This window comes from Passer domesticus, unplaced genomic scaffold (assembly GCF_036417665.1).
Source record: "Passer domesticus isolate bPasDom1 unplaced genomic scaffold, bPasDom1.hap1 HAP1_SCAFFOLD_102, whole genome shotgun sequence".
Classification (NCBI taxonomy): Eukaryota; Metazoa; Chordata; class Aves; order Passeriformes; family Passeridae; genus Passer; species Passer domesticus.
The window spans coordinates 88108-116103 of NW_026989903.1; the positions used below are offsets into that span (position 1 = coordinate 88108).

A 27996-nucleotide genomic window follows, 5' to 3' on the forward strand; every position below is an offset into this window, starting at 1 on the left:
GACTGGCAGCCACGGAGCGGGACCTGCGAGGCCTTTCAGAGCAGCTGGCAGAGGCCAGGTAAAGGCAGGGAGGAGACCCTGGGTGGGACATTACTGAAGGTCTGTAGTTACAAAGGTGGTGAGCATTATGTCAGGATTTACTGCCTGCTCTGTGCTCTCCAGATGTTTGTCGGACAGAGAAACAAAGAGATACAAGCAAAAAGAGAAGGATACTGTGATGTGAATCTTACTTTTCTGCCAGCTCAAGCTCTCAAAGCATTTTTTGGGTGCCTGCTTGGGACCCCTTGCACATTCCTGTGACAAGTGCAAAGCAAGCCAACTTGGCACTGAATTGAGGACCAGGGACACTGTGCAGATGTTTGCTGAAACCAGAAGTTTCCCTCTGGTTTTGCTTTCTCCTTCATTGCATCTGACCATCAATCTTTGCTTGCCAAGTTGTTTGACATGGGGTTTTTGGAATTCAAGGCTCTTAGATGTGAATGTTGTGAATAGGGTGCTGACGCTTCAGGTGAAGCTGGAGGGTCATGCTGAAAATCTTGAGAGCCTGCAGAGCTGACTCCTGTGAAGGATGGTGCAGAACCTAGAACTGCTTACAAAGAGCAGCAGCAGCAGAAGGGAAAGGTCTTGTGACTTCTTGACAGTGTCTGGGGATTCTTGCTGCGCACTGATTCTTTCCCACTTGTCCAGCCACCTCTGTAACCTGTCAAGGATCTTTTTGGCTGGTCCTTTTTCCTTTTTAAAGAGTGCCCAGATATTTGGGCACTGCTGGCTTAGTTAGCCAAACATAAAGGTAGCAAGTGGTCTTGTTCATCCAATTCCAGTAATTTAATTGGCCGGATATCTGTCCCTCCTCCTAGTGAGTTCTTGTGCAGATAGAAACCTACTTCTGGTTTCCTACTCATGCTGCTAGAAGTCAAAGGTTTTGCTATATGGTTTGGTGAATGCCTTTAGTCCCTTTTACTTAGAGAGTGCCTGGCCAACAAAGTACCTATACATCCACTATGAATGGCATGAAGCATTGAGGAGTCAGCCAGAAGAGCCCTGTTCTGTCCTGCACCTGCAGAGTGACTTGGAAGTGCTGATGAGCTCAGGGCTGTGAGCAGAGGCTGGGCTTTTGTCCCTTTGCAGATACTTGGTGGGCACACCCGTGTGTGATAGGTCAGGCAACAGCAATTTCAGCTTTGGCTGCTGAGACCAAACTGAGCTGGGCTAGGTCATGAGGAAAGGCTGCCCAGTCACCTGGAGGGGCCTGCTTTGCTATGTAAAGTGGCAAAATAGTCCTGCTGTATCTGAGTTTCCATGCAAGCCATTTTGCTTACTAAGGTGTAGGGATCTTGAGGCACATCTTACTGGAGAAGCTGCCCCTGTGTGCCAGGAGCAATTGCTCTTCATCTTCACGCCTTGTAGGTCAGAGAAGGAGAGCCTGCAATGCAGCCTGCTGGACGCACAGCAGCACATATGGGAGCTGGAGATGGCCAGGAGCCGTGTGGAAGCCCAAGTGTGCAGGGCCAGGCAGGCCAAGGAGGCGATACTGGGTGAGAGCCTGGTGTGCTTTGTTTCTGCTGATGGCCCTGCCCAGTGCAGTGGCTGCCAAGGCAGCTCTGTGCGCAGGGCTTCTGAGCAGTGAAGCAGCTGAGGGCAGGTCCCTCCTTGCCTGAAACTGGAAGGGCTTAAGGCCAGCAGATTGCTCTGCTTGTGGAGTGTCTGACTGCTGCTGTGTGTAATGTTTGCAGAGGATGTGAGGGGCCTTCGTCGTGAGCTGCTGGCTGTAAGAGCTCTCAGCCAGCAGCAATGTGAAGACATGGCTGAACAGCTCCGCTGGGCACAAGAGCAGTGCTGCAAGGCTCTGAGACTCTGGCACTCTGCCCAGGAAGAGGAAAAAACGAATCTCATGCAAGAACTGGTAAGAAACAAGAGGCCCCTGAAGATTTCAGGCAGGTTTGGTGGCCTGGCTAAGCAGAAGAGCAGCCTGAGTATGTGACATGGCCACAAGCATCTGCTGTAGGCCAGACGTTGCTGGGCCAGGCAGCAGGGGCCTTCAAGGGCTCATACTTGAAGGCCTGTGAAGAGCCAGAGGATAATGCTGGGACAGTATATGCATGCACAGGTTGAGGATGGGCATCAGCCAAGTTCCCCAAGAGGCTGGGTGATCGCCACCCAAAGCATGGCAGCGAAGGGGCAGGATCTTGCCCACAGCCTTGTGCCATGCAGCAGGCGGCTGCTGACCTTGCTGCCAACTGCAGTCCCAGCAACTGGCTTCCTTGCTTTCAGTCCTCCCATGGTGGACAGATGTCTTTGGGCCTGAATCATATGCAAGAGGCCCCGTGTTGCTGGTATTTCAGCTGGTGGCCTGCCTTGTGACTGGATCATCGAGGCGCTGGCCTCATCCTCATCCTGCAGTCCATGTGCAGCTCTTCCTTGATCAAAGGGCAGGGGGAATGTGAGCACAGAGCCTCTGAGAACAGGCAGAAATGCTGAGGAGAGAGGGGCTAGAAAACGGGCAGCCATGAGAGCAGGGAAGGAAGGTGGCATCTCCTTCCTTCCAGCTGCTGACACTCCCTCTACATTTTGGGTTAGAACAGCATTGCTGGAGGGCACAAAGTCACAACTCATGTGCACTTTCCAGGTGGGGGGGGTTGTTGGAGGGATGAAGCTTCCATTTCTTTCTATGGGGAGCATTGCTTGGACTTCATCTGGAAGTGTCTGTTCCCCTCATCAGGAGAGACAACTGGAAGAGCAGCATGTGGAGGCATGGAAGCAGCTGGAGGAACGGGCAAACTTCCTGGCAGAGGTACAGAGGGAGCAGGAGAAAAGGCTGCTTGAGATGAAGGGGGAAATTGCCGTCATGCAAGCTGAAGAAAAAAAGCTACTAAGCAGAGGCAGTCAAGAGGCACAGAGTGTGGAAAGAGAGTTTGTGTGCTGTTTTGGACTCCTCTGGGCTCCTTATGGGCACTGCTTCCCTGGGCACTGTCTGTCTGGGTGGCATTGTGTCCTGGTTTAGGGCAAGTTTGGGAGATAACCCCCAAAGGGGCTTCTCTACAAAAGCAGATTCAATTGCCCCTGCCCCCTCTAACCTGTTCGGGAGAAAATATCTCCTTGGAGAAAAAGTGGAAAGAAACCTGTTATTAAACAATAGGACCCAAACAATATTAAACAATAAAACTTCTCACTGCTCCAAAGAAAGCAAACTCAGAACAGTCCCCTCCCCGGATTGCAGCTCGGCTCACTCAGTCTTTGACCAGTCTCTGGTGCTGGAAACGCCGCGGCCCAGGCCTGGCCAGGGGGCCACAGGTGGAGCTGCCGGTGCTCTTCTGGGTATTCAGTCCAGAGCAGGCTTGAACAGGTCCAAGAAAAAAGGAAAAAAATCACAGTCCAGAGAACTTCTTTGCCTCAGCTAGCTAAAACTAACTAAAAGCAGAAAAAAAGGGGAAAAGGAGCACTGTCCGGCTGTCTGTCCATCCGCAGACAACACAGTCCAGGAGCAGGAATGTGGAGGAGTGAGAGCAGTCTGAAAACAAACTTCGCGCTTCTTCCCTCCCCTCTTCACTGTCTGGAAGAGAGTCTTAAAGGTGTAAAACTTATTATTCAGTATAAACAGAACAAGATGATTGGGGATAAAAGCATCATATAGTCAACCCAGAACACAGCAGAGCTCTGAGACCTCTTCCCTGACAGGAACTGACCCTTTCAGTGAACTTTGAACAGGTCCTGGTTTGGCTCTCTAGCTGGGCCAGAAATGATGGGATACTAAGCATGGGTGTACATCTGCCTCTGCTGCCTTCTCCCCCATTCCTGGCCATGGCATGGGGGCCCTGGAGCAAGTTGGGCAAGCAGAGACCTTGCAGAGAGCAGCAGGGCAGGGAGCTCTGCTGAACTTCCTAAATGGCAGTGAGGCTGAGATGACGGATGTGTGGGAGCTGGAGAGCAGCGAGCATCCCGAGAGCTCAGCAGCAGCATCTGGGCTCCAAGGCTGCTGGGGAAGTGTAGGAGGGAAGGGCAGCAGCAGCAGAAATATGAGGGGCTTGAGACAAGCAGGTTTGGACATGCTGCAGAATGGCTTTGTGGGGATTTGGCTGGAGATCAGCACTGGCTGTGAGACACCTTAGGGGCAGGGAGAGAACAGTGATCTAAACCCACTGCCATGGCATCCAAAAGGCCAGGGGAGGCAGTGGCACCCCAGAACACCTTGATGTCAAACCTGTGGATGCCAGCTGGGAATGTAGTCGCATTTCCAGGGAAGTGAGAAGGTGGGGAGAGCATGGAAATGTGGGACATGGTCTCTCCCTGTCCAGTTCCCTTTGCATTCCCAATCCTGTGCCAAGCTGCTGCATCAGTTTGACTTTTCCTACCAGGTCCCAGTTAAGAGCATTTGATAAAATTCTTGAGGCATCAAAGGGGGCAAGTGTGGATGATTGATCTGAGCACTGTGTTCTACTCTTTCCAGACCTCCTTGCTGTATTCCACGAGCAGCGAAATGAAGAAGAGATCATTGGGAAAATCTTTGATTCCCCGTCTGCGCAAGGCAGGAATTCCCCCTGTGGGCAGTGCTGCTGGGTCTGTGCACAGCTCTCCCCAGATGGAATTGCAGGAGTCCCAGGAGATGAGGTAAGCCAAGGTGTCTGCTGCTCCAGTGTGCTCTTCACCTCACTCTTCCCATCTCCTGTGGTGATTTGGCACAGTCTCCCATGTATTTAGGCAAACCTCTGAATATTCCGCATTTTGCTCATCCAATGTCAAACCCAAGAGCAATGCCCCCAGAGCAGATGTGGTGCTGGGGAAGAGGAGGCAGGGCTTCAAAGTGTCTCAGGATGGGTCCCCAGCTGGGCTTGGCTGTTATTTCAGCCAGAGCTTGGCCAGTTCTGTGCGACTCCAGGAACTGAAAGCTTAAGGACAATGCATCATCTTTGCATCCTCTTGGGTTTATGTGTTGCAATTCCTCCTTCATCACAGTGACCATGCCTCTTTCATGGTATGCCCATTCCCTCCCTTCTCCTTCTAGCTCCTCATATGTTCTTTTGTCTTCCATTTTCTCCAGGCCAAGACCCAGCAGCAGAAGCCAGGAGAAGACCCCAGAGCATGCAGGTATGTACAGGGCACGTCTGTCCTAAAATGACCATTGGGAATTTGACTCAGAGTTGACAATTGGAAAGGTTGGTTAAAACGCATTCTTTAAAAAAAGTCTTTAAATTAATTTCAATTCCTTGATGGTCTCAGTGGACTCTCCCAGAGCCCAGTCCCTGGGAGTGTTCTCTGGTAGTGCAGTGAAAATTCTTCCAGTGTGAAGTGTTGAGTGGCAAGAGCTTGAGTGGTACCTTGGGATTCTGGAACTGCAGCGCAAAAAAGAAAACATTTCCGCTCCACGCTGCATATACCTTTTATGGCCCTGCAGCCTTTCTTGTGTCAAAATTAGAGTAGAAAAAGAAGGCATTTAGCATGAAATGAGAAATGTTCCCGTTCCTTCCTCCTGCTTTTGAAAGAGAAAACCATTCATTGAGGTAGTTTCTGGTCTTAACACTTTTAGATTTTAAGGAGATTCATGGATATTGGTTCTGCACTGGGTTATTCATGGTTTTGCTCTGGGAAGAATTGGGAAATCTCTTATGATGGAAAGTCCTTTTGAATTTTCCAGTGAAGGAGAAGGAGACTTCCAAATGGCTGCAGCCTGGGCAGGGTGTGAGTTTGTCATCCTCTGACAGCACAAGCCCAAATCCACCTGTGGCAGGTTCCCAATGACAAATCTCTTCCCCGGCTGTCTCTGCCTGTGTCAGTGCTGCAGGCTGAGGCTGGGGAGGAGATGCCTCCTGCCTTGTCCCTGTCCCTGCCTTGCCTGATCCCTGACAAGTGGAATTGTGCCAGACAAAATGCAGTCTCTGGCACATCTATGTCCGGCAATGCTTTCAAGGTGTAGGGCTCATTGACACTGTTGTTGTTCCTTTGAAATCTCTGGGCATGTAAAGATAGGAGAGATGAGACTTGGATAAATGATTCAGAAAGAGGGATCAGATCCCCTGGTCCCTTTGCTCAGGGTTAGTTCTGCCAAATGCTGGGTATGGCCCCTTTGGAATGACTCCTTCATTGCTGGTATGCACCTGCAATACGTAATGCATCAAGTGACCAGTATTGCTCTGCAAGCAGGTGATATTTTTGCTCTCTCAGAGCAATATACCAGCTGAAAGTATCCAGTTTTAAAAGATGTGTTCATGTTGTATTGCTTGGCTGCCTCATTATTTTACCCTTTGTGAAATAATGTAAAAAATTAGTTCTCTTACTTCTAAGAGCTCTCTTGGAGGGCATTTCAGAATCACCTGCCCTCCACTCTTCCCATTCAGAAAAATTTAAATTGGCAGCATTAGCCAAGATAAGAAATATGTTGTGGCAGATCATGTTTATGTTGTTGTTGGGTTTTCTGTTGGTTGGTTGTTGTCTGTATGAAAGAACGCAGGGAGAAAGACCCATGGAGCAATGAAGCACAGTAAAAGTGGCAATTTCCAATTGAATGGCCAGTTTATGCCCTGGAAATGCAGACTCCTTGAGTACTGGGGTCATGTAACCTGGATTGCAAAGCTTCTTCCAACATGAGGTGCCATTGTTCATATGCCAGCACTTCCTCTGTTGTGAAGAGAAAGAAAAGCAATGAAGCAATAAAACCCAACTCAGAACTGAGTGGGAGTTACTGAAACAAAGGCCGTGAACACTAACTTGGAAAGCAATTACTTCTGAGTTGTAATTGTCAAATTCTGTTGACCACTGTGGGTTGCCCACAGTTTAGAAGGAAAGGGATTTCAAAGTAGTGGATGGGTAATGAACAACACATAAGCAAAGTTGTAGAAGCTTTCTCTCCTGGTTTGCAAGCTCCATACATTTCAAATGAATTCTAGTGATGGTAGTTCCATGAAAAATAAAAGCAGAGAGATCTTCTGAATAATGAAAACACCCCTTGCATGCCTCACCCATTAGATGGATTGATTGTAAAAACGGGAGTTCACCGAACTCACTTCTTCCCTTGTGAGCGTGGCTCAGCCTCACACAGAGGTGAGGTGGGAGCTGGGCCGCTCTCTGTTGGGAAGAAGGGTCTTGTGGCAGCCCAGAGAGGCTGTGCACATTGGCAGGGAACAGCTGTGCCCTGCATGTGCCCCTGCAATGAGCTGTGCTGCTGGCAGTGCCCCGTGGAGCTGTAGGGCTGCTCAGCTGTGGGGCAGGGAGAGCAGCAGCAGGGTGCATGTGCAGCTGAGCCATGGCTGGAGAGCACAGGGCTCTGGGCTCCCTGCTGTCCCAGGGCAGCCCAGAGGCCAGGCTGTTCCTGTGGCAGCTCTGTGGAAGTGGGGCAGGGTTTTCCCTCTGGTCTTCTTCAAGCTGCTGGTGGCAGGAGCATGTTTCCCTGTGTAGCTATTTAGAAATTTCCAAGGAATCTGGCCCATGAAATACGGAGCTTCAGATGCCTTAGGTTGGCACTGAGGGCTCTGTTACATTTTTTGTCTCCACGTTGCAGCTCTGACTGGCTACCCTTCTGCCACGAATCTTCCTCAGACACGTCCTGCTTCACTGCTTCCCTTGAAGCCTTTGCCTCCCATCCAAGAGAGCTCATCCATCAATCTGAGCAAGATGTATGATGGGGAGGAAGGGAAAAGGAAAAGTAGCACTGACAATGAAGATGTCAGAAGAAACATCGCGGAGCAGAGTTCAGAGGGAAAAGGACATAAGGTAAGGAGACCAAGCTAAGTCCTGGATGGTAGATTTTCATTTTATGTGCTGTAGGCAGAGCATGGAGGCCTTTTCCTGTGCTGTGAGCCTAGGGAAGCAGCTGAGCCAAGCAAGCGCTCAGCTGGACGCTGCGCTTCAGGCTGTCTTTGCAATGGGTGTGTAGTGCAGACTTCATGTCCTCAGCATGTATCAATAGCAGGAGAGGTCTTTGAATGGTTTCTGGGCTGTGTTGTGGTTCCTCTTTTGTCTTATGGCTGAGAAAACACCAACAAGCAGTCAAAGCAGCTAAAGCTGTGCAATCTGGGAAAGCAATCCTTCCCCACTGAGTAATCTACAGGTATCTATGATGCACCTGTATGTTTTGCTGATGTTTTCTGTCAGCTGTGTCTGCTTTGGATGGAAAAAGATGATTGCTGGAACCTGCAAATTCAGGCTGTCTCAGTTTGTGAGTGGTACAGCCATCCCCCCTGCACAGCAATCTCTGATGCTATTTCCAGAGTTCATCAGATTCTGGGCAGCTGTGTGCTCTGGCATGGCTTTGTCCATAGGGAAAGGGATGGCCTGTGGCCATTGGGAAAGCAGCCCGGATCCCAGGCACACGATTTTCTTTGCACCAGGGCCAGGACGTGCAGTTGTTTTGGGTTTGCTGTGGGGTGCAGGAGGAGACAGATGAACAACAGTTTTGATTGACAGAATGTCCAATCAAAGGCTTGGGCACTTGATTTCAGCCTTGCAGAGAAAGGGCTCAGTGTATACAGGAACTGACCCTTTCAGTGAACTTTGAACAGGTCCTGATTTGGCTCTCTAGCTGGGCCAGAAATGATGGGATACTAAGCATGGGTGTGCATCTGCCCCTGCTGCCTCCACCCCCATTCCTGGCCATGGCATGGGGGCCCTGGAGCACGTTGGGCAGGCAGAGACCTTGCAGAGAGCAGCAGGGCAGGGAGCTCTGCTGAACTTCCTAAATGGCAGTGAGGCTGAGATGATGGATGTGTGGGGATGCTGGAGAGCAGCGAGCATCCCGAGAGCTCAGCAAGGCCAGGGGAGGCAGTGGCACCCCAGAACACCTTGATGTCAAACATGTGGATGCCAGCTGGGAATGTAGTCGCATTTCCAGGGAAGTGAGAAGGTGGGGAGAGCTCAGAAATGTGGGACATGGTCTCTCCCAGTTCCCTTTGCATTCCCCATCCTGTGCCAAGCTGCTGCATCAGTTTGACTTTTCCTACCGGGTCCCAGTTAAGAGCATTGATAAAATTCTTGAGGCATCAAAGGGGGCAAGTGTGGATGACTGATCTGAGCACTGTGTTCTACTCTTTCCAGACCTCCTTGCTGTGCTCCACTGGCGGGGAAATCAAGAAGAGACAATTGGGAAAATCTTTAATCCCCCGTCTACGCAAGGCAGGAATTCCCCCTGTGGGCAGTGCTGCTGGGTCTGTGCACAGCTCTCCAAAGATGGAATTGCAGGAGTCCCAGGAGATGAGGTAAGCCAAGGTGTCTGCTGCTCTTCACCTCACTCTTCCCATCTCCTGTGGTGATTTTGCACAGTCTCCCATGTATTTAGGCAAACCTCTGAATATTCCGCATTTTGCTCATCCAATGTCAAACCCAAGAGCAATGCTCCAAGAGCAGAGGTGGTGCTGGGGAAGAGGAGGCAGGGCTTCAAAGTGTCTCAGGATGCGTCCCCAGCTGGACTTGGCTGTTATTTCAGCCAGAGCTTGGCCAGTTCTGTGTGATTCCAGCAACTGAAAGCTTAAGGACAATAAATCATATTTGGGTTTATGTGTTACAATTCCTCCTTCGTCACAGTGACCATGCTAAGAAGGTTTGCCTCCTTGCATGGTACGCCCATTCTCTCCCTTCTCCTTCTAGCTCCTCATGTTTTTTTGTCCTCCATTTTCTCCAGGCCAAGACCCAGCAGCAGCAGCCAGGAGAAGACCCCGGAGCATGCAGGTATGTACAGGGCACGTCTGTCCTAAAATGATCATTGGGATCTTGACACAGAGGTGACACTTGGAAAGCTTTGATAAAACACATTCATTTAAAGATATCTTTATATTAATTTCATTTTCTTGATGGGCTCAGTGGACTCTCCCAGAGCCCAATGACTGGGAGTGTTCTCTGGCGGTGCAGTGAAAATTCCTCCAGTGTGAAATGCTGAGTGGCAGGAGCTGGAGGGATACCTTGGCTCCTGGATGTGCTGTGCAGGAAGAGGAAACATTCCTCTCCTTCTTGCACATGCCTTTTATCTCCCTGCAGTCTTTCTTGTGTCAAAATTAGAGTAGAAAATGAAAGAATTTAGTATGAAATGAGAAATGTTTCCACTCCTTCCTCCTGCTTTTGAAGGAGTAAACCATTCCTTGAGGTAGTTTCTGGTCTGAACCCTTTGAGATTTGATGGAGATTCATGGATTTTTGGTCTGCACTTGGGTATTCCTTGTTTTGCACTGTAAGGAATAGGCATACCTCCTATGATGAAAGTCCTTTTGAATTTTCCAGTGAAGGAGAAGGAGACTTCCAAATGGCTGCAGCCTAGGCATGGTGTGAGTTTGTCATCCTCTGACAGCCAAGCCCAAAGCCACCTATGGCAGGTTCCCAATGACAAATCTCTTCCTTGACTGTCTCTGCCTGTGTCAGTGCTGCAGGCTGAGGCTGGGGAGGAGATGCCTCCTGCCTTGTTCCTGTCCCTGCCTTGCCTGATCCCTGACAAGTGGAATTATGCCAGACAAAATGCAGTCTCTGGTGCATCTGGGTCATCCACTGCTTTCAAGGTCTAAGCCTCAATGACACTGTTGTTGTTCCTTTGGCATCTCTGGTTGTGTAATGATAGGAGAGATGAGACTTGGAGAAGTAATTCTGCTGATGCAGAAAAAGGGATCAGATCCCCTGGTCCCTTTGCTCAGGGTTTGTTCTGCCACATCCTGAGTATGGCACCTTTGGAATAACTCCTTAATTGTGTATATGCAACTGCAATGCTTACTGCAGCTAGGGAGTGGTAGTCCTCAGTAAGTAAATGACATTTTTTCTGGATTAATTCTGGACTATAAATCACTTCTGTCATTCATCCTTTCCGGTCTTTCTTTTTTTACTGACCCAATCATTCTGCAGGGTGATAGAATCCAGTTTTAAGACAGGTATACCTCTCATAGTGCTTGACTGCTACATGATTTTATCCTCTGTGAAACCATGTGAAGAATTAGTTCTCCTAGTTCTACCAGCTCTGTTGGGGAGTGTTTCAGAATGACCAGCCATTAGCTATTTCTATTAAGGACATTTTGAATTGTCAATATCAGCCAAGATCAAATTTATTTTGAGATAGGTCATGTTTATTTGGGTTTGGATGTCTCTGCTGAAAAGAAAGCAGAGAATAAACCCCTGGAACAAGGAAGGAGAGCAAAAGTGGAACTTTTGGATGAGCACTTTGTTCCCTGCAAATACAGGATTGCAGAATACTGGGCACATCTCATGAGGAAAGCAAAGCTTCTTTTGCTTCCAACACGTGGTGCCAGAGATTTACAGGAACCTTTGCTTCCATTCCCAGGCCTTCCACTGAGTCAGGCCAAGGAGACAGATCATCCCAGCAGTCCCGGTCCTCGGAGTGACAAAGAGTGGAGGGACAGCTTTGGAAAGGTAAGGGATAAGAACAGGGATGAGCAGACTTCCTTTCCAGTGGCTGTTTAGTGCTTGGCCCAAAATGCCACTGAAAATCATAATCTTCCACTCCTTGGGGGATGGGGATTCTCTTGGGAATGTATTTGACAGCTACAGAGCAATTGCTTGGCTGTTTCCAGTAGTGCCAAGGTGACTGGTTTGGAGATGGTGCTGAGGTCACGCCAGAAGCATTCTTTATGTGCAAAGGCTGGTTTAGAGAAGTTCTGAATGGCAGATCATGCTAGACATCAGTGAATGTGGGAGAAGTGCATCCTTGGATGCAGAGAAACAAAGACTCTAATATTAGAGTGTAAGCAAGGCTGCAAACTAAAATGGGAGAGTTTGCTTTTTCCTGGTTACCTTTGTGGCTGTATCTCACAGCCCTCTCATTCTCAAGTTTTCTGCTCATTAACATCAGCGTTTGTGCAACTTGTTTTCACAAGACTCCTCCTTTTGGTCTGCTGGCCTCAGAGACCTAGTCCTTCAGAGCTGAGTCCTTCAGAAGCCAGGAAGTGAGAAACAGCTGCAATTCCTGGCCATGAGTGTTAAGCAACAGCCATTCCCCCTTCTTGCTGGGTATTGCACATGGTTTTCATTCTTCTGCCATGGCCTGTAGGAACTGCACTGCCTGCTCACTGTCGTGTGAGCTCTTCATCTGTCTTGGAGCACTCCTATGACTTTCATGCTTCAAGCAGGGCTTCCTGACATAGGTTGCAGTTGCAGCAGTGTGAGGTTGTGGCAGTGAAGTGTTCCACCTCACTGTGTGTAATTGCCAAGGTGAGCATGGGAGACATTCCTCTGAATCTGTTGGAATGGATATGGAGCTGCATGGAAGACTATGGCACTCTGTGCACTCTGTGCTCCTGATGAGATGTTGTGTCTGCTTGGTGTGTCTCTGCTTACAGTCTGTGATGTGTTTCCATTGCACCTAGACCCACGCTGAATTGTGCAGATTGGCTAAAGAGAACTTAGAGCTGAAGAAAATGGAGATTTTGATGGAAGAGATGAAGAGGAGACAAAATGAAAAATCCTTGCAGCTTCCTCCAGAGACATTTGAGCCTGGAGATGCAGCTGAAGCAAGTAAGTGGTGGCTACACTTGTAGTGGTCCTTTTTGACCACTTGCTTGCCCTTTGCACAATGTTGCAATCAGACTGGGGGGGCTGTTCTGCTTGCATCTGAGTAAGAAGCTTGCATTAGGATTTAATTCTGTTTCCCAAAGAAAAATAGAGAGACATGAAGTGTCTTGCCCATGGTCTCATTGAGTCAGTAACAGAGTATTAGCTTCCCACCTCCACTTGTAAAGTCTTTCAGAGTAGAAAATTCTGTCTTGCAAAGTACACTGGGGCTTCAGACTCTCTCCTGGAGAGCAGCCTCCAGGGAAGGTGAGGCCAAAAGGATGCTTTTCAACCAGGCTGCAACCTGGAAGGAACAAAATTCCATTCCTTCTGATGAAAACACCAGAGATCCTTCTCCTGCCGCTCCCTGCTGAGGAGCTGGCGCTGTAGAGCTGTGCTGAAGCCCCAGGCAGTGCTTGTGTTTTCGTCCCAGGAGCAAGCAGCGTTCCCCACTGAATCCTGGCTGAGGGGCTCAGCCTCAGGGCCGTGAGCGCTGCCCGAGGGCGGCAGTGGGGCCCTCAGGGGCAGCACTCAGCCCGAGGGCATCACACCAGGCTATCTGCACTTTGGTAACTTCCCTGCCTGCCTCTGGAACAGGAGAACAAAAGCAAAGCAATACTGGGTTTTCCTTGTTTCTTGGGAGAAGCGTCACTGCAGTTTGCTTTTAAACTAGAAGAGGGCAGATTTACATTAGATATTAAGGAGAATTTTTTTTTAAATGAAGGGGCTGAAAAGCTGGCAGTATTTGCCAAGGGAAGCAGTTGTTGGTCTATCCTTGAAGGTGTTCAGGGCCAGTTTACGTAGGGCTCTGAGAAACCTGATCTAGACGATGGCCCTGCTCACAGGGGTTGGATAGATGGTGGTTAAAGGTGCCTTCCAGCCCAAACTCCTCTGGGATTCTGTGATCACTGTCCCGTGTTAGTGTGCCATTGTTATACTTGAAGTTCTTTGGGACAACAAAGTGATGTTACCCAGCTCTAGCAACTTCTCTGGCCTTTTCCATCATCACCCCGTCCAGCACTCTCCTCTTACAGGCTCCTCTTTGGTCCCTGCTGGCTTCAGCCTACCACCTATCAATGGCACAGCTCCCAGTGTACAGAGAAAAGACCCTGGTAGCGCCATGAAGAAAATGGTCGTGAGAAAGCAGGACACGGTGCCCTTACAGCCCAGTACGCCCACCCTCCCTGGAGATGGCAGCTTCCCACGCAGCTCCTCAGGTAAGCCTGCTCCGTGGCAGCATTTTCCTGCAGGGGTTTGTCCTTGCAAAAGGAGCATAAACTGCCTCCTGCCTCAGCCAGCACAACTGGGATCTTGGGTCCATAGTCTGTCCTGAGAATGAACAGCAAATCTACTTTGGAATTACTGCAGCTTGGTAGTCTAGAATATTTGCAGTCAATGGAAACAGAGGCACTGTCAGGTGTGAAGGGTCAGGTGTGGCTGTTCCCTGGTTGTTGCTCCCTGGGGATTGAGCTGGGCCCAGCAGGGTTGGGTTCTTCAGGCTTGGCTTGGTGCTGTCACGAGGCAGCTGCAGGTCTCTCCTCAGGGACTTGCCGAGAGCCCCTGTCCTCAGGGCTGTGGAAATCAGGGCGCTGAGACAAGAGGGGCACCTGAGGGGTTCCCTCCTGGGCTGGCCAGTCCTGCTGTTGGCACTGCCTGGCAGGGAGTGGGAGCTCTGCGGCCTCAGGAACCTGCCGCTGGCTGTGGCACCTGTGGCACTCGGAGCTGGGGCTGTGGGGCAATTGTCAGGTTTAGCCTGGAGCTGTGCCCTGCTGGGGAGGCTGAGAGAAAGCAGGGAGCCCCAGGATTCAGAGAGCAGGGAAGTCTCTGTCCCAGTGGCAGTGTGTGCCACAGGGAATCCTGGCTGGGAGATGGGCTGCAGGCCGCTCCATGGCAGGTGCCTTGCCCGGGCCTGCAGCGCCCATGGCTGACCCTGTCCTTGCAGAGACCTCGCAGACAGCCACTGGTGCCCTGCGCCGAGAGGAGCCGCTCCGTGGGCACAGGCAGAAGGACAGAGCCTTTTCAGACCCACAGCAGGCCTTGCAGGAGGCACTGTCCTTGCTGGGCAGCGACGACTGGTAAGAAAGGCCCCATCACTCTGTGTCCCTCTTGGCATTAAGGTCGGTCAGAAGAGAGTCTTGCTGGTGCCTCTGAGCCCCGAGAGCCCAGAGGGCCAAAGGGCACTGCTGAAACTACAGTGAAGCTGTGAGAGGATAAAGATGGAGAGCAGCCTTTTCTTGGCCTTGCTCTGCAGCACTGCTCCAACTGCAGCAGGTCCATGCTGTTTCCTGGCTTTGGCTGCTGCTCCATGGAGCTGCAAAGGAAATGCTGAGGGAAGAGAGAAAGCTGTGGGACGAGATGCTTTGCTGGCTGAAGGCAGAAGCAGGATGGCAGCAGTTTTGAGTGTAGAGATTTGGGTGCCTTGGGCCACTGGCCCAGTGGGACTGAGTAAGATTCCTCTCTGCTCCCACTGCTGACAGCAATGGCAGGGACTCCTGCATGTGAGTCCCAGAAGCTGCTCCAGGCAGCTCCTCTTTTTGAGAAATGGACTGAGTTATGCCTTCAAGTCCCTCTTCCTGCCAGTACTCCTGAAGGGCTCATGGCAGAAGAGAAAGAAAGAGAAATAAAATCCTCTGGGAATCTTGCACTTTTGCAATTCAACTTTTCCTTCTCAAGGAGTCATACGGGCTTGAGATGTTTTGTCAATACTCACAATGTGTCCCAAAACTCTACACAGACAGAAGGAGGCCCAGAGGTGATACCCTTACAAATGTTAGGTGATATTGGTTGTCTTTTTGATGTCTGGGTTAGCATCCACTCACTGGTGGATGCTTCATTCTCACAGGGATAACCATGAAAAATTAGCCACGTTGCATCTCCTTGTGCAGTCTCCTTTGCTTTGCCCTTTCTATTCTGCTTTCTCTTCCCCATTTCTCTTTGATGCCCTGGGAGGTGCAGAGAGCTTCTGCAGGTGTGGGGGTCCAGATGACACTCAGGGGTGCCCATGGGATCAGTTGCCAGCCCTGGCTGCAGCCCTGATGCCTCACACACCTTCCTGTAGCTGAGGGCCTGCACAAAGCAAGTGCTGAGAGATGGAGTTGTTTGCCCCTTTTCAATAACACTTTGCTGTTGTGGGCGTTGTTTTAGGTCAGAGTGTTCTGGGAAAAGCCAGAGTTTTAACAGTTCTTGCCCAGGGGTGGAATCTTAATCTTCTGGGACATCCTGCTGCTTTTTTGGGGAACGTGTGAGGTGGAGTGGGTGACACACAGGCCTCGATTGTAGAGTGGAAACTCAGCTCCAGAGTGCCAGTGCAGACTCTCAGTGCTGAACTGCCTGCTGGGGCTGCCAAAGAAGGAAAATGTCCCAGTAACAGCCCAATGGGACTGTGTCTCAGGGACAGGTACAGGGAGGTGACAAGAACCAGCAGCATGGCCTGCCCTCACAGCTTCTAGGAAGCAGTGATGACAGAGGGACTTCATAGCAGAGATTTTCAGAAAGGTCACAAATGAAGACTCTGAAAGCCCTCTCTTTGCCTCTTGGATTTGTGTATGCTTTTGACAGCCACAGCATCCTGTGGCAATGTGTTCCACTATTTCATTAAGTACTCCTTGAAAAGCACCTGCCATGCTTTGACTGAGCTGCCAGCCTGGTGATTTCAGAGGGTGCTGCCAAGTGCTTGGGTAGAGAGAAAAATCAATCTTTTTTGTACTTGCCTTTCAGGGAACGGAAGAAGAAGGGACTCTTGAACATCACACTGCTGGCTGAGTCCCATTCAGAAGTCCTGCTCTGTCGACTTCGTGAGATTTGCTTGGCAGTTACCAGAGAGGTGAGAACATTGCTCTGAATTGTCCCCCATACTTGATACACAGCTTGTAGAGTAGAATATGTGCTTGTTCATCTCCATGTGTGCTCAGGGACTGCCTTCATTTCTGGTTTTAGACCTTCTATTTCTAGTGTCTGTCAGCAATCTGTAGGATCTGTGTGTACATGTAGCTGTATTTATTGGCAGGTCAGGTATCTGACACTTGTCTGTGAGTGAGGTACCATTATAATGCAAGGCAGAAAAGAGACACTAATGACATGATATACCAGAGTCCCAATCTCTGCTCAAGCTGTAATTGAACACTGCAAATGAGTCTGTAGACCTGAGCCTGTGTTTTCTGTTTTCTGCCTGGGTGCTTCAAGTACAGGTGTTGCTTTTTTGAACAGGAGCATCTGAATGTTTTATCTTTATGACTTGTGCCTTTATGGTTTGAAAGCAGCCCTTCCTTTATTTTGCTTCTATGTTTTTCAAATAAAAGGGCCTAAAATCAAAGCAGTAGATATTATAGAAGGGTTAAGTGGAACACTTTAGTGAAGCCTATTTTTCATGCCTGCAGTAAGCAGGTGTGTGGGCAGAAATTGGTGCCAGAGTAAGTGCCTTTCTGTGCTTGGGCTCTTCTGCTCCTACTGTGCTTTTATACACAGTGGGATGTGTTGTGATTTTTTGGGAGTTTTGTCTAAGGAAACTGGTTTTCCTGTCAAGGTGATGCTTATGTTTCCCCCTCATGACTTCCCCAGGTGACCAACCTCCGGTCCAACGTGTCCTGCTCTGCAATTGTCACTCTGGGAGAGCTCTTTGCAATCATGGGGAAGGACATGGACTCCGAGGTGGATCAGATTGCTGCAGTCCTTCTCCACATGTTGCGGAACTCCCCAGAGTTTATTCAGAAGGCAGCCTGTCAGAGCCTGGGCATGATGGTAGAGAACGTGACTCCTACACGAGCAATGACTGCTCTCATGGACAATGGAGTCAAGTAGGTTCTTCTTCTTTCTGTGATACTCTTGACCTTCTAGTGTGTGGGTGAGGGAAGGGATGACAGAGAGTACAGGAATGGTGGAAGGGAAGGGCCCTGTATCCTGCATCTTCTGTGGACTCAGTGACTTGATTCTCTGATCAACCTCATTTCTCCTTTCTGAGAAATAAGGAGGGTACTTGCTGGGGCATGGAGCACATCAGGGAGAATGTGCTGGCTGTGGCACAGCCCGCACAGCAGGTGCAGCTCCTGCCAAGAGGAGTCTTGTGTGACTGTCCTGGCCTTAGAGCTCTGCTTTCTATTCAAACTGATGTTTCATGTTAGCCCTGAGACGATGAAGCACTTTCCAGGCACCCTCACTGGCTGAGTGCCATGGGACAGCTGAAGCAAATGCTGCCTTAAGTGTTGGTGCTGGGCCTGATAGTTCCCAAGAGACAGTCTCTAGAATAGGACAAGCTGTCTGCACTGACTGACACCCTTTCCTCAGCTTTGGAATAGGGTAAAACACTCAGATGTATCCCTTGCCAAGCTTTGCAAAAGAAACAGGCTGCATTGCTGGGTGTTCCTCAACTTCATGGCCCATGGCGTGTTTTCTCTGCATTTGTGTTTTCCCAGGGGTCTGCAGATTTGGGGATGAATGGGTGGAAAGAGCCTCATCCTGCTGCAGCTCTGGGTAGTGGGTGCCCTCTGATGGGTCAGCACAAATTGTCCTTAATTTCTAAATAATTCATATGTAATCTATTACTTTAATCTTTCTCCAAGTAAACTTCGGGAAAGAAATTTAGCATCCGATAGTGCAGGGAGACTGAATGCTTCCCTTTTCCATGCAGACAGCCCTTCTGTACAATGCTAACTTTGTGTTTATCTGAGGACAGAACCTTCTACAGGTGTCTGCAGCTGCAGGGAGAAGCCAGGCTCCTTCCCCCAGCACGGACAGGGAGCAGGCTGTGGCCAAGGCCTGTGCTGCTGCTGCTCCTTCTCCCTGTGTCCCAGGGTTTGCTCTCTCCTTCCCAGGAGCCGCTACGTCCCGGCACGGAAGTGTACGGCCGAACTCCTCCTGTCCTTGATGGAGAAAATGGGAGTCACGAAGCTTGCAGGCACACCCAGGGCTGAGAGGCTGGCACAGGTGGCAGGGACACTTGCTCAGGACAGTCACAAGGAGACGAGGTAATGATCTTCTTTCACCTCCTAAAACAGGAAAACCGTTTTGTGTTTGGCTTTAAGCTAAAACCAGAAAGAGTGGAAACTCAAGGCAATAATAAGTGACCTCACAGTGTGGCTAAGAGGCATAGAATCATGGAATATGCAGAGTTGGAGGGGAGCCATGTAGGTCATGCAGTCCAGCTCCCGGCCATGTGCAGGACAGCCCAAGAGTCACTCCATGTGCCTGAGAGCATTGTCCAAACGCTTCTTGAGCTCTGTCAGGCTTGGTGCTGTGACCACTGCTCTGGGTTGTCTGGGGAAATGACTGTACTGGGTAACCTGAGGTTGGCAGCAAGGAGCATTGCCTTCCTGTGACTTGAAAGATTCTTTACTGAGATCACAAGAGCTCTGATTAGCCAGTCCAACAGTTTTGTTTAGCCTTAGGTGCACAAGAGAAAGCCAAAGTGTTGGCTAATGTTCATCACTGAAGGATCCCAAACATCTGTTTCTCATTAACTTAAGACTTCCCTAGAAATATTTTAGAGGTCTTTAGCCAATGTATTCAGTCTTTCTAAACCTCTTCTGCAGATTTCTAGAGTGCTATTATCTGTGGCTCGGTGACCACCAAATTTCTTCTTGAAGAAAACTGTGGTTTCCTAGTGGCAAAATCACCCCAAGCCACCAAAATCCCCTTCCTTTGATGATGAAATTCCCATTAATAGCTGCCAAGAACACCAGAGTAACTAACTGCCCATGTGTATACAGATAGTATAGAATAATCAAAAGCAAGGATGAGGTATTTTGTCCTGGCTTCCCTGCCAGTTAAAGAAACGAAAATGGATGTGCAAGGGCAGCAGAAGACTGCTAATAGGCTCTGACAACAAAGCAGATGTGTTTCCCTTGTTGCCTGGGATCCTTTGATCCCACAGAAGCACACCCCCAGTTTGAGAGAGAAATGGTATTTTTCTGTTGGCCCACATTCTCCTCTTGCCTCTTGTGTTCAGCTGACAGCACTGTGCAGTGTCAAGTGAAGTAAATCTCCCTCTTTGCTGAGTCTAGGTAACACCTTCTCATGCAAACATTGCACCCGATGAGTTTAAGGCATTAGCTTCTTCTGTTAAGACTCTTCCTTTCTTCACTTTTCTTTTGTTTCCTTCCTTCCTTCCTTAGGCATTATGGACAGGAGATGGTGAAGATGTTGCTTAGTAATCAAAAATTTAAAAAGCTTTTGGAACAATCTCTTTCCACGCATGACCTGGAAGATATCCTGAAGAGAATTAAGAAGAAAGTAAGTGCTTGGCAGGACAAATGTCTCCTTTGTGCAAGTATTGCCACTGCTAATAGGAGATCCAACACATCCAATGTGTCTGTATCTCATTCCTCTTTTGCTGAATCATTTTATTCCTGAAAATGAGCTGTTAATCCTCAGCCTGTTCTTCTGCAGACCACACAGGAACTGTATTATTAGGGGAAAAGTGGGGTTTTGAATACTTTGAATATGGGTCACAAAGAGGAAAGGGAGAGAGGAGAAAATGGGTTTACATTCATGTGTAAGCCCCCACAGCACTCTCCCTACCCTGCCCTCAGTAAAGCAATTAAGTGACAATAGTGCTTCTGAACTTAACAGAGTCTTTGCAAAAGAGACTCTAAGTCTCTTAGTAGTACCAAGAAAATTTCCAAATATACAAAAGATGTCCAAGTCAATCCTAGTTACTACAATTATTGTCTGTCTTTTAGGAATACTGCCCTGCTGTCAAGCCCTGTGGAGCTGGAAGAAGCTTGGTAAATTCAGCAGCATCCAGTGGAAAATCATTTCTTTGATTGGGAGGGATTTTATTCTTTTTATCTACATTACAGAATGGAGTGTTTCTTTATGCAGGGGCAGGGAGAATAAGTGTTGAACCAAATCAACTTCCAACACAATGGGCCCACCCCCAAAGAGTCCAGTTTTTTCTGCTGCTTCCTTTAAGACCACTCATTGCCTACCAGTTTGCATAATTCCCATTTATGGTCAAAACTAATAAATTTGGGATTTTAGACAGCAGCTCAGTATGGTAGCACCCATAACCTGCCTTGGGCTACCAAAAACAAAGAGTTGGCATCACTGAATCTCTGGTCTGTTTATTTCTGTAAGTTAGGAAATGTTTCCCTAGGCCTTGGTAGCAGTGATCCTGGTTCTAACTGGTGTTTTAAAGAGGGAATTTCCTAGTTCTATTCTAAAGATTGATGGGGTTTCTCTGTGTCTCTGTAGGGGATGGAAAACAACAAGGCTGAACTCCCACCTGTGCAGGAGCCGGTGAAGAAGAGGAATGATGGCTCCCAGAAGCCCCAGGCCACATCACCTCCTAGCAAACGGTACTGAGCACTTTTGCCAGATGTGACAAAGCTCATGACAAGCTTCACATGCCTCTTCCTCAGGCACATCTTTCTGATGGAGATGACCAGTGCCAAAGATTGTTTCCTTTCCCTACAAATGCTCTAGGATAAAAAATATCTATTTCTGCATTGTGTTGAACACAGTTTCTCTGGAGGGCTTTCCACAAAAACTGGGCGACAAAAAGTCGCCCATTGCTTGCAGTTCAGATGATCCAGTGCAGTGGCAAGGGCAGGGCTGTGGAGGCTAGGAGAGGGCCAAGTCTCTGCTGCCTGACTTGAGACAAGTAAATTCAACCAGGGGTTTTTTTCATCCAAGTGGAGTCCTTTTTAGATAGGTGTTTTAATGAGAAGTCCCAGTCTAGAGGCAGGATGCCATTCCTCAAACAAGCAGTTCCCTTCCATGAGGTTTGGTCTAGCTGATTGTTGGTTTTCTTACCCTCAAACAGCAGTACCAAGTTTGAGTAGTAAGGAGCAAGACAATTCCTAAGCCATTTTGGTTAACAGGTGTCTCAGGGTGGACTTTTTGTCTTGTGATTCCTGTCCTTCCTACAGTTTGCTTGATGGACAGTGTGTTTGGTTTATTTCCCCCTGTGCTGCAATCAGCATTTAAGACAGGAATTTGGTCCTTGCTGTCTCTTCATGCCAGTGGCAGAGCTACTTGTACTGTTCTCCTCTGACAACAGAGGGGATTTATTTAGCTCTGTCATGCTCAGCGGTGGCAAGAAAGTGACCACATGCCTCAGTAGCATACCCAGCATCTTCCCATTCTCATGGAAGAGACAGGTTGATCCAAGAGGATTATTCCCAGTGGGTTTGTTATGCTGTGCATCTAGTTTCTAGGGAAGCAAATGAAATGTGAGCGTAGTTCTGGGAGATATCTGATTTCTGTTTTTCTCTCTGTTACTGATTTTCTGGATCATTTAGCTATGCCCCTGTTCATCTGTTCAGATGCATCTGAGCTACTTTTGCAGATTGTCATGCCTGGTTGTAGAGACACTTCTCCAGAGTGATGAGTTTCCTTATTATAAGACACACACGTCCCGTATGAGGAGGCATTTAAACTTGGAAGCAGTGTCTCTCTTTCCCCACAAAGCAACGTGGTCTGTGTGTCTTAGAAGCCATCTGAAGATAGATCAGATGCATCTCATCCTTGGTTTTCCTGCGTGAGCACTGGGAGAATGTGACTTGCAGATTGTTTCCCATAATGATTGTCATGAGGTCCACGTTGTTCTTCACTTCAGAGCCTCATGATTTTCTAGCTTGAAACCACATCATTAGGAAAGCTCCCCAAGATGTTTGGCTCACAATTAACTGAAGGGATTATCAGAAACAGATCCTAATTTGACTTTGTTTTCCAGGGCAAAGTCTGCCACTGGTGGATGCCGCCTACACCGTGCAAGAGCCCAGGTCACGTTACCTGCATCTGTGGAAGAAAGGGAGCTGCTCCAGAAGCTTTACCATCTCCTGGAAGCCAAGGCATTCCAGACACGGATGGAAGGAGTGGCACTCCTCCTAGACCTGTCCAAAACCAGACCCCAGCTGATCTCCACTAACATTGTCCAAGTATGTAGGATATCTTCATTGCTCCTTTCATTTCGCTCCTTTCCCAAGCCTGCAGAAGTAAATTCAATTCAGTGTGTCTTGGCACTATATCCTGGCTGTTTGGGACAGACTGGCCCTTCTTATCCAGACAAATTAATTGAGCTCCAGGCTTCAGGACAAGTTATTTCAGTCCAGCTGTATTTGTCTGGCAGGTGCCTATTGCTGCTGTTCATCAGATGATGGCAGAATTTTCTGCTGGTGTAACCTCTGCTGTCTCCTACTCCCAGTTGGGTTAAGTGGAGGGAATTGAGCCATTGAAGACATGGCAATTATTCTCTAGAGAAAAAATGGGTTTGCATGGGGAAGAGAAGTATCAGGCTGGGTTAGTTTAAACAAAATGTTTTTAAAAGGATACTTCTGTGAACTCCATCTTGTCTTGCACAGGTAAAACTCATTTCCATCCTCATCCCTGTTCCTCTTGATAAAGATGGTGCTCACCCTTCTTGGGGGGCCTTTTTTTCTCTTTGGAAAGGAAGAAAACAAATAAGGACAGATCCATCCCCTCTCCTCCCAGTAGCTGCTTTTCCCCTTTTTCCAGAAAAGTGTGCCTGATAATGTGGCTGTCAAGGGACTGAACCTGCTGGAATGAGAGCTGTACAGCACATTATATTTCACAAGTCCACCTGTTAGTCAGAGCAATGGTCTGGATCCTGGAAGAGTTGATCTGAGCCCTGCCCTTCTCCAGACACAGGTTCTGAGACAGACAAAATAAAACTTAGATCTCCTCCAACCATAGTTTAGGCGAAATCATAGCTGCCCTCAATACTTGAGGCAACTGTATAAAAAACTGGGCATTGTAAACATCTGCTTCCATACTTGTAAAGCAAAGGTAGTCTTTTGAATTAATAAATGGAATTGATTTAATGATTTATAGGTGGAGAGAAACACCATAGGAACTTTTCTGTCCCCACCCAAACCTCTTAAAAACAGATGAAAATCTTTCAAGCAGCATGAGGTTGTGCAACCATTCCAGTGTGTGGCTCACAGGAAAACAGTGAAATTGTGCAAGCAAGGGCTGACCTGACAGAAAGGATCACTTTCATCTTTAGATTCCTGAGTGCTCATTTCTACATTGCCTCTTCAAAAAAGGTCATTTTAATCAAGCTTTCATGTTGTTTGTTCTCTTCACAGATTTTTGATTATTTTGGCCTGAGAATCTGTGACACACATAAGAAAGTGAAGCAGAAGGCGCTGGAGGCGCTGGCAGAAATCATAGGACTCCTGCAGGATGCCATGAACCCATTGATGATCCGTTTGGTTGAAGGCATAACAAAGAACCTAAACTCAAAGGATCCCGGGGTTCATGCTGCAGCTATGACGGCTCTGGACCAATCTGTTGTGCATTTAGGTAAGGCTGAGCCCTGGCATGGACTCTCCTCACCTGTGTCTCTGTCTCTCCGACACAAGAGAACGCTGAGTGCCTTGGTAGCTGTTGCTGTCTGTGGAATGCTCCAGCTGACACCCACCAGAAGCTGTGCAGGTGCAGTCTTTATGCACCATCCCCAACTGGCTGGAATGTGCAGCAGCATTTCCCAACAGTCCCAGGAGCCCTTGGCTCTGTGCTGCTGGTCTGAAGAGCAAGTCCTGGACTACAGCTTTGCTGCAATTCAGAGGCAAAGGGGTTTTGGAGTTTGCTTGGGCCCCGTCTGACTTGCCAAATGAACAGCTTTGCTGTAGGCATGAAGGGACACCGGCCCATCAGAGCTTCTGCACAGCAGCCACCTGGAAGGCTCTACATTATAGGCAGTAGCTGCCTGTTTTCCACCTTTCTTCTTTGTCTTCTTTTTTCAAAGGGGACCATAGGATTCATCAAGTTCATTTCTTTATAACACACGGGTCAAAATCCATCTGTCAATGATGCCTTGTTCCACACGTTGTTTTGCATGGGACAAGAAGGAAATGCAAATACCTACAGAGGCAAGGGCAGCTGTAAATTTTTCTGCCACACAGATTGATGTCAGGTCTGAAAATGCCACACTGGGGGAATATGGCTGAACAATGGAGTGTTGAAGAGGCAGGTCTTCAAGGGGAGTTTCCACTTTCTCCACCTCAGCTGCTCTGCGAAGTCATGGACTGCCTGACTCAGTGCCTTTCTGTGTCCCAAGTATGGGCTTCTTCCTTTTGGCTCTGGGATGCAGAACCTTTTCACTGCTTCCATGTGACTGAACTCTCAAGGACCCTGATGTGAAATGTTTTAACATAGCTCCTGATAGAGCAGACAACTTTGGATTTACAAATGTGAAAGGAGAGCTTTTCTTTTGGCATTTTAAACACTGACAAGTAGGCTGGAAGGAAAGAAGAAAAGGATTCAAAAATCAGCAGAAATGGACTTTATTGTATAAAATGGGGTTGCCCCTGCCCTTTCCCTCACCACTGTTCTCTCTCCTATGCCCTCAGAAGAGTGAACAGAAACGTGTGTTTCACTTGTAGATGAAGTATCACTGATGAAAGAGCTCTGCCACCAATGGAGACGACTGAGTGGCCAAGCTCTGCTGGATGTCACGGAGCGTATCACAGGTACGGCCTCCCCTTCTAAGCCAAGAGGTCTCCGAGGGAGTATTTACAGGGAATGCCAGTGAACAGACAGTAGAGTAGCTCCTCCACATCAGGAGGTGCTGAGCTCTCACTGGGGCCCTTCTCAAGTCCCATAGTGGCCAGTGTCTTTAATTGCATTTAAACTCAAATGAAGTCCAGTTTTTCAATGGGTACCATAACCCTTTTCCTGCTTAGCCAAATTGGTTTTGGGTACTTTCAGGAGCTCTTTCAATGTTGATGACTGCTGGTGGATTAACAGCATAGAGGAAATGAAGTTTCTTCCACCACAGAATAGTAAATGGCTACTACATAACAGTTTGCCTGATCAGGAAACAAGACTGGTCTCCTGAGCATTTCAGGTTTTGATCTTTCAGCCAAATCTGCCATGCAAGGAGCCTGTTGGTAGTCACTTTCTGTCTGTGTTTGGTATAGTTCAGTTCAGAAAATGAGTAGAGAGCAGATTCCAGAGGCAATGTGAGAAAACCCTCGTGTTTTGGCTAAATTTCAGTCCCCTGTGTAGCCTTTTTCTCTCTCTATGCCCCTATTTCAGTGCACGTTGTAAGAAGAAATGCTATTAACATTGGGAGGGGAAATGCCATTAAAATGTGGAGATGCTCAAGTGCCAGGGCAAATGCCAGGGCAATGGGTCTGGGTAATTCTCCAAGACACCCTGAGGTTTGAAACAGCTCTTTGTTGGAAGCCACAAAAGCATTCTGCCAAAGACACCAGGCTAGTCTCTGGTGGTTCTCATCCAGCTGTCAAGTAGCAGCCATCTCTGGTGGGCTGGAGTTTTGAAGTGTGTTCTAATACTGCCCTTTGCTGTGGGCCACAGAGCAAAGGGGAGAGCCAGATTAGACTTTTGGCCCTTGACATCAAAGTTACAAAAATGGAATCATTGCTTTTATTAGAAATCTCTCGATTGTCTCTCTAGGGTGCAATTCCAAATCTTCTATGTGGGTTTAGACAACTTGTAAATGGAAACAGTAGGCAATTTGACGTTTCATTCATTGTTCATGCAGACAGAAATTGTGCAATAATTGAGTTAAGGTACAATGTCTGCCACAGGTACAAGGCTCTGGTTGGAGATATTAGTCCCGAGGGGTTGGTGGTTGTGTTTCAAGGATGATCAGCGGCTTTGCCCATTTCTGTGTCGTGGGGCTGTGTGTGCTGTTTCACTGATCTTGGCCCAAGAGGCTTCCAAGAAGCAAGAGTAGAGGTAGGTCCCTGTTTGCATGGAGGCTGGTGGGTAAGCAGCTGTGTCTCTCTCCCGGCAGTGCTTGTGGAATGGGCTCATGCCAGGAGCCCTGAAGCGGTCGAGCGCTACGCCCTGCCCGTGCTCTGGTCCTGCCTGGAGAACAAGGCGCTGCCTGTGCGAAGCGCCAACGTCTGCGCTGTGGTCACCAAGCTGGCCTGTGCCCTCTGCGAGGCACTGGGGAGCCAGATCATTAAGTTTGCTGACAGCACACCTCCACACGTGCAGGAAAACCTCAACAGCCTTCTGGGCTGGTGAAGGTTTGATGTTCTCCAGAAAGTGGACAAATTTCTGAGCTGGACACCACCGGACATGACTTTTCAGCTGTGCCAGAAATGACAAAATACTAAGGAAGGGTGTGCATCTGCCCCTGCTCTGTTATCAGCATTGCCCTTCCTAGTCATGACGTGGGGGGCCTAAAGCAACAGCAGACTGATGACAAGGTAAAGATGAAGTATGGATCAAGCTCAAGTGAACCCAGACTGAGGAAAAGGTGAAGACTAAGCATGGATCAGCCTGAAGCAACTGCAGACTGAGGACAAGGTGAAGACCAAGCATGGATCAGTCTCACACAGAGGTGAGGTGGGAGCTGGGCCGCTCTCTGTTGGGAGGAAGGGTCTTGTGGCAGCCCAGAGAGGCTGTGCACATTGGCAGGGAACACTGGCTTGAATTACACAATGGCTGTGCACATTGTGCCCTGCATGTGCCCCTGCAATGAGCTGAGCTGCTGGCAGTGCCCCGTGGAGCTGTAGGGCTGCTCAGCTGTGGGGCAGGGAGAGCAGCAGCAGGGTGCATGTGCAGCTGAGCCATTGCTGGAGAGCACAGGGCTCTGGGCTCCCTGCTGTCCCAGGGCAGCCCTGAGGCCAGGCTGCTCCTGTGGCAGCTCTGTGGAAGTGGGGCAGGGTTTTCCCCCTGCTCTGCTTCAAGTGGCTGCCGGCAGGAGCAGGTTTCCCTGTTCAGCCGTTTAGAAGCTTCCAAGGAATCTGTCCCATGAAATACGGAGCTTCAGATGCTTTAGGTTTGCATTCCAGGCTCTGTTAAACTTTGTGTCTCCACAGATACGACCAGCTACAGTCTTTCCAAGTTTTCTCTGGACATTTCCAATATTCCCTTACCAGGAAAGTCCTTGCCTGCAGTCCAGAAGCGCTCTTACCTCCAAGATCAGGAAGAAGCTACCGACTGTCCAAAGAATATTTCAAGTTAGGATTTAGGCTTTAGGATTATCAAGAAGAGGATTCACCAAGAAGAGCATTCATCGAGAATAGGATTCATCAAGAAGAGGATTCATCCAGATTAGGATTCATCAAGAATAGGATTCATCCACAATAGGAGTTAGGATTTTGGAATAGGTTTAGGCTTCATAGTTACAAATGTATCTATGTTCTGATAGTTTTGAATAAATGTGTTTGATTGTATATTTAAATTTTGATGAGATATTTTAATTGTATATATTTTATTTTGATGATTTTAAAAAACTAAAAAAATAAATAAAATTTAAATAAACCAAAAGAGGATTTGAGACCAGGATCTCCTAGCCTGGAGATTATGGGAGTGCAGTGTCTCACCACATGCCTTACTTGCTGGGCCTCTCCTCTTCCTCTTTTGCCATGTTTTCTTTGTGTCACTTGTGCTGCTGTTTTTAACTTGTCATGACAACAGGGCCACACATTGACATGTTTTGGGGACAATGGATCCAAAAGAACCTGTCTAGTCAAAGGTTTTCTACCTAGATGAGTTCTGTGCTCACCTTCTGCTCACTGCTCTGCAAGTGTGGCTGCATTCCCAGCTGGCATCCACATGTTTGACATCAAGGTGTTCTAAGGTGCCACTG

General features: G+C 48.4%; 1 protein-coding gene across 3 annotated transcripts; it reads left to right on the forward strand.

Moving 5' to 3' along the window:
• Positions 1-1464: 1464 nt before the first annotated feature.
• On the forward strand, positions 1465-27674 carry LOC135291680 (TOG array regulator of axonemal microtubules protein 2-like). 3 transcript variants are annotated; one of them, XM_064405938.1, is made up of 23 exons: positions 1465-1535; positions 1734-1903; positions 2720-2791; positions 4445-4605; positions 5036-5082; positions 7490-7701; positions 9022-9182; positions 9605-9651; positions 11239-11327; positions 12281-12428; positions 13499-13681; positions 14407-14539; positions 16182-16287; positions 17022-17257; positions 18272-18424; positions 19571-19688; positions 20138-20182; positions 20652-20755; positions 22135-22339; positions 23510-23726; positions 24809-24895; positions 26188-26742; positions 27224-27674. In XM_064405938.1, the coding sequence occupies exons 1-22, from the start codon at positions 1472-1474 to the stop codon at positions 26421-26423; spliced, it is 2994 nt and encodes a 997-aa protein (XP_064262008.1). In that variant the 5' UTR covers positions 1465-1471; the 3' UTR covers positions 26424-26742; positions 27224-27674. The 3 variants fall into 3 exon arrangements, with proteins under 3 accessions (XP_064262008.1, XP_064262009.1, XP_064262010.1); XM_064405939.1 differs by having other exon boundaries at positions 27284-27674; XM_064405940.1 differs by lacking the exons at positions 4445-4605; positions 5036-5082; positions 7490-7701.
• The last annotated feature ends 322 nt before the right edge of the window (positions 27675-27996 follow it).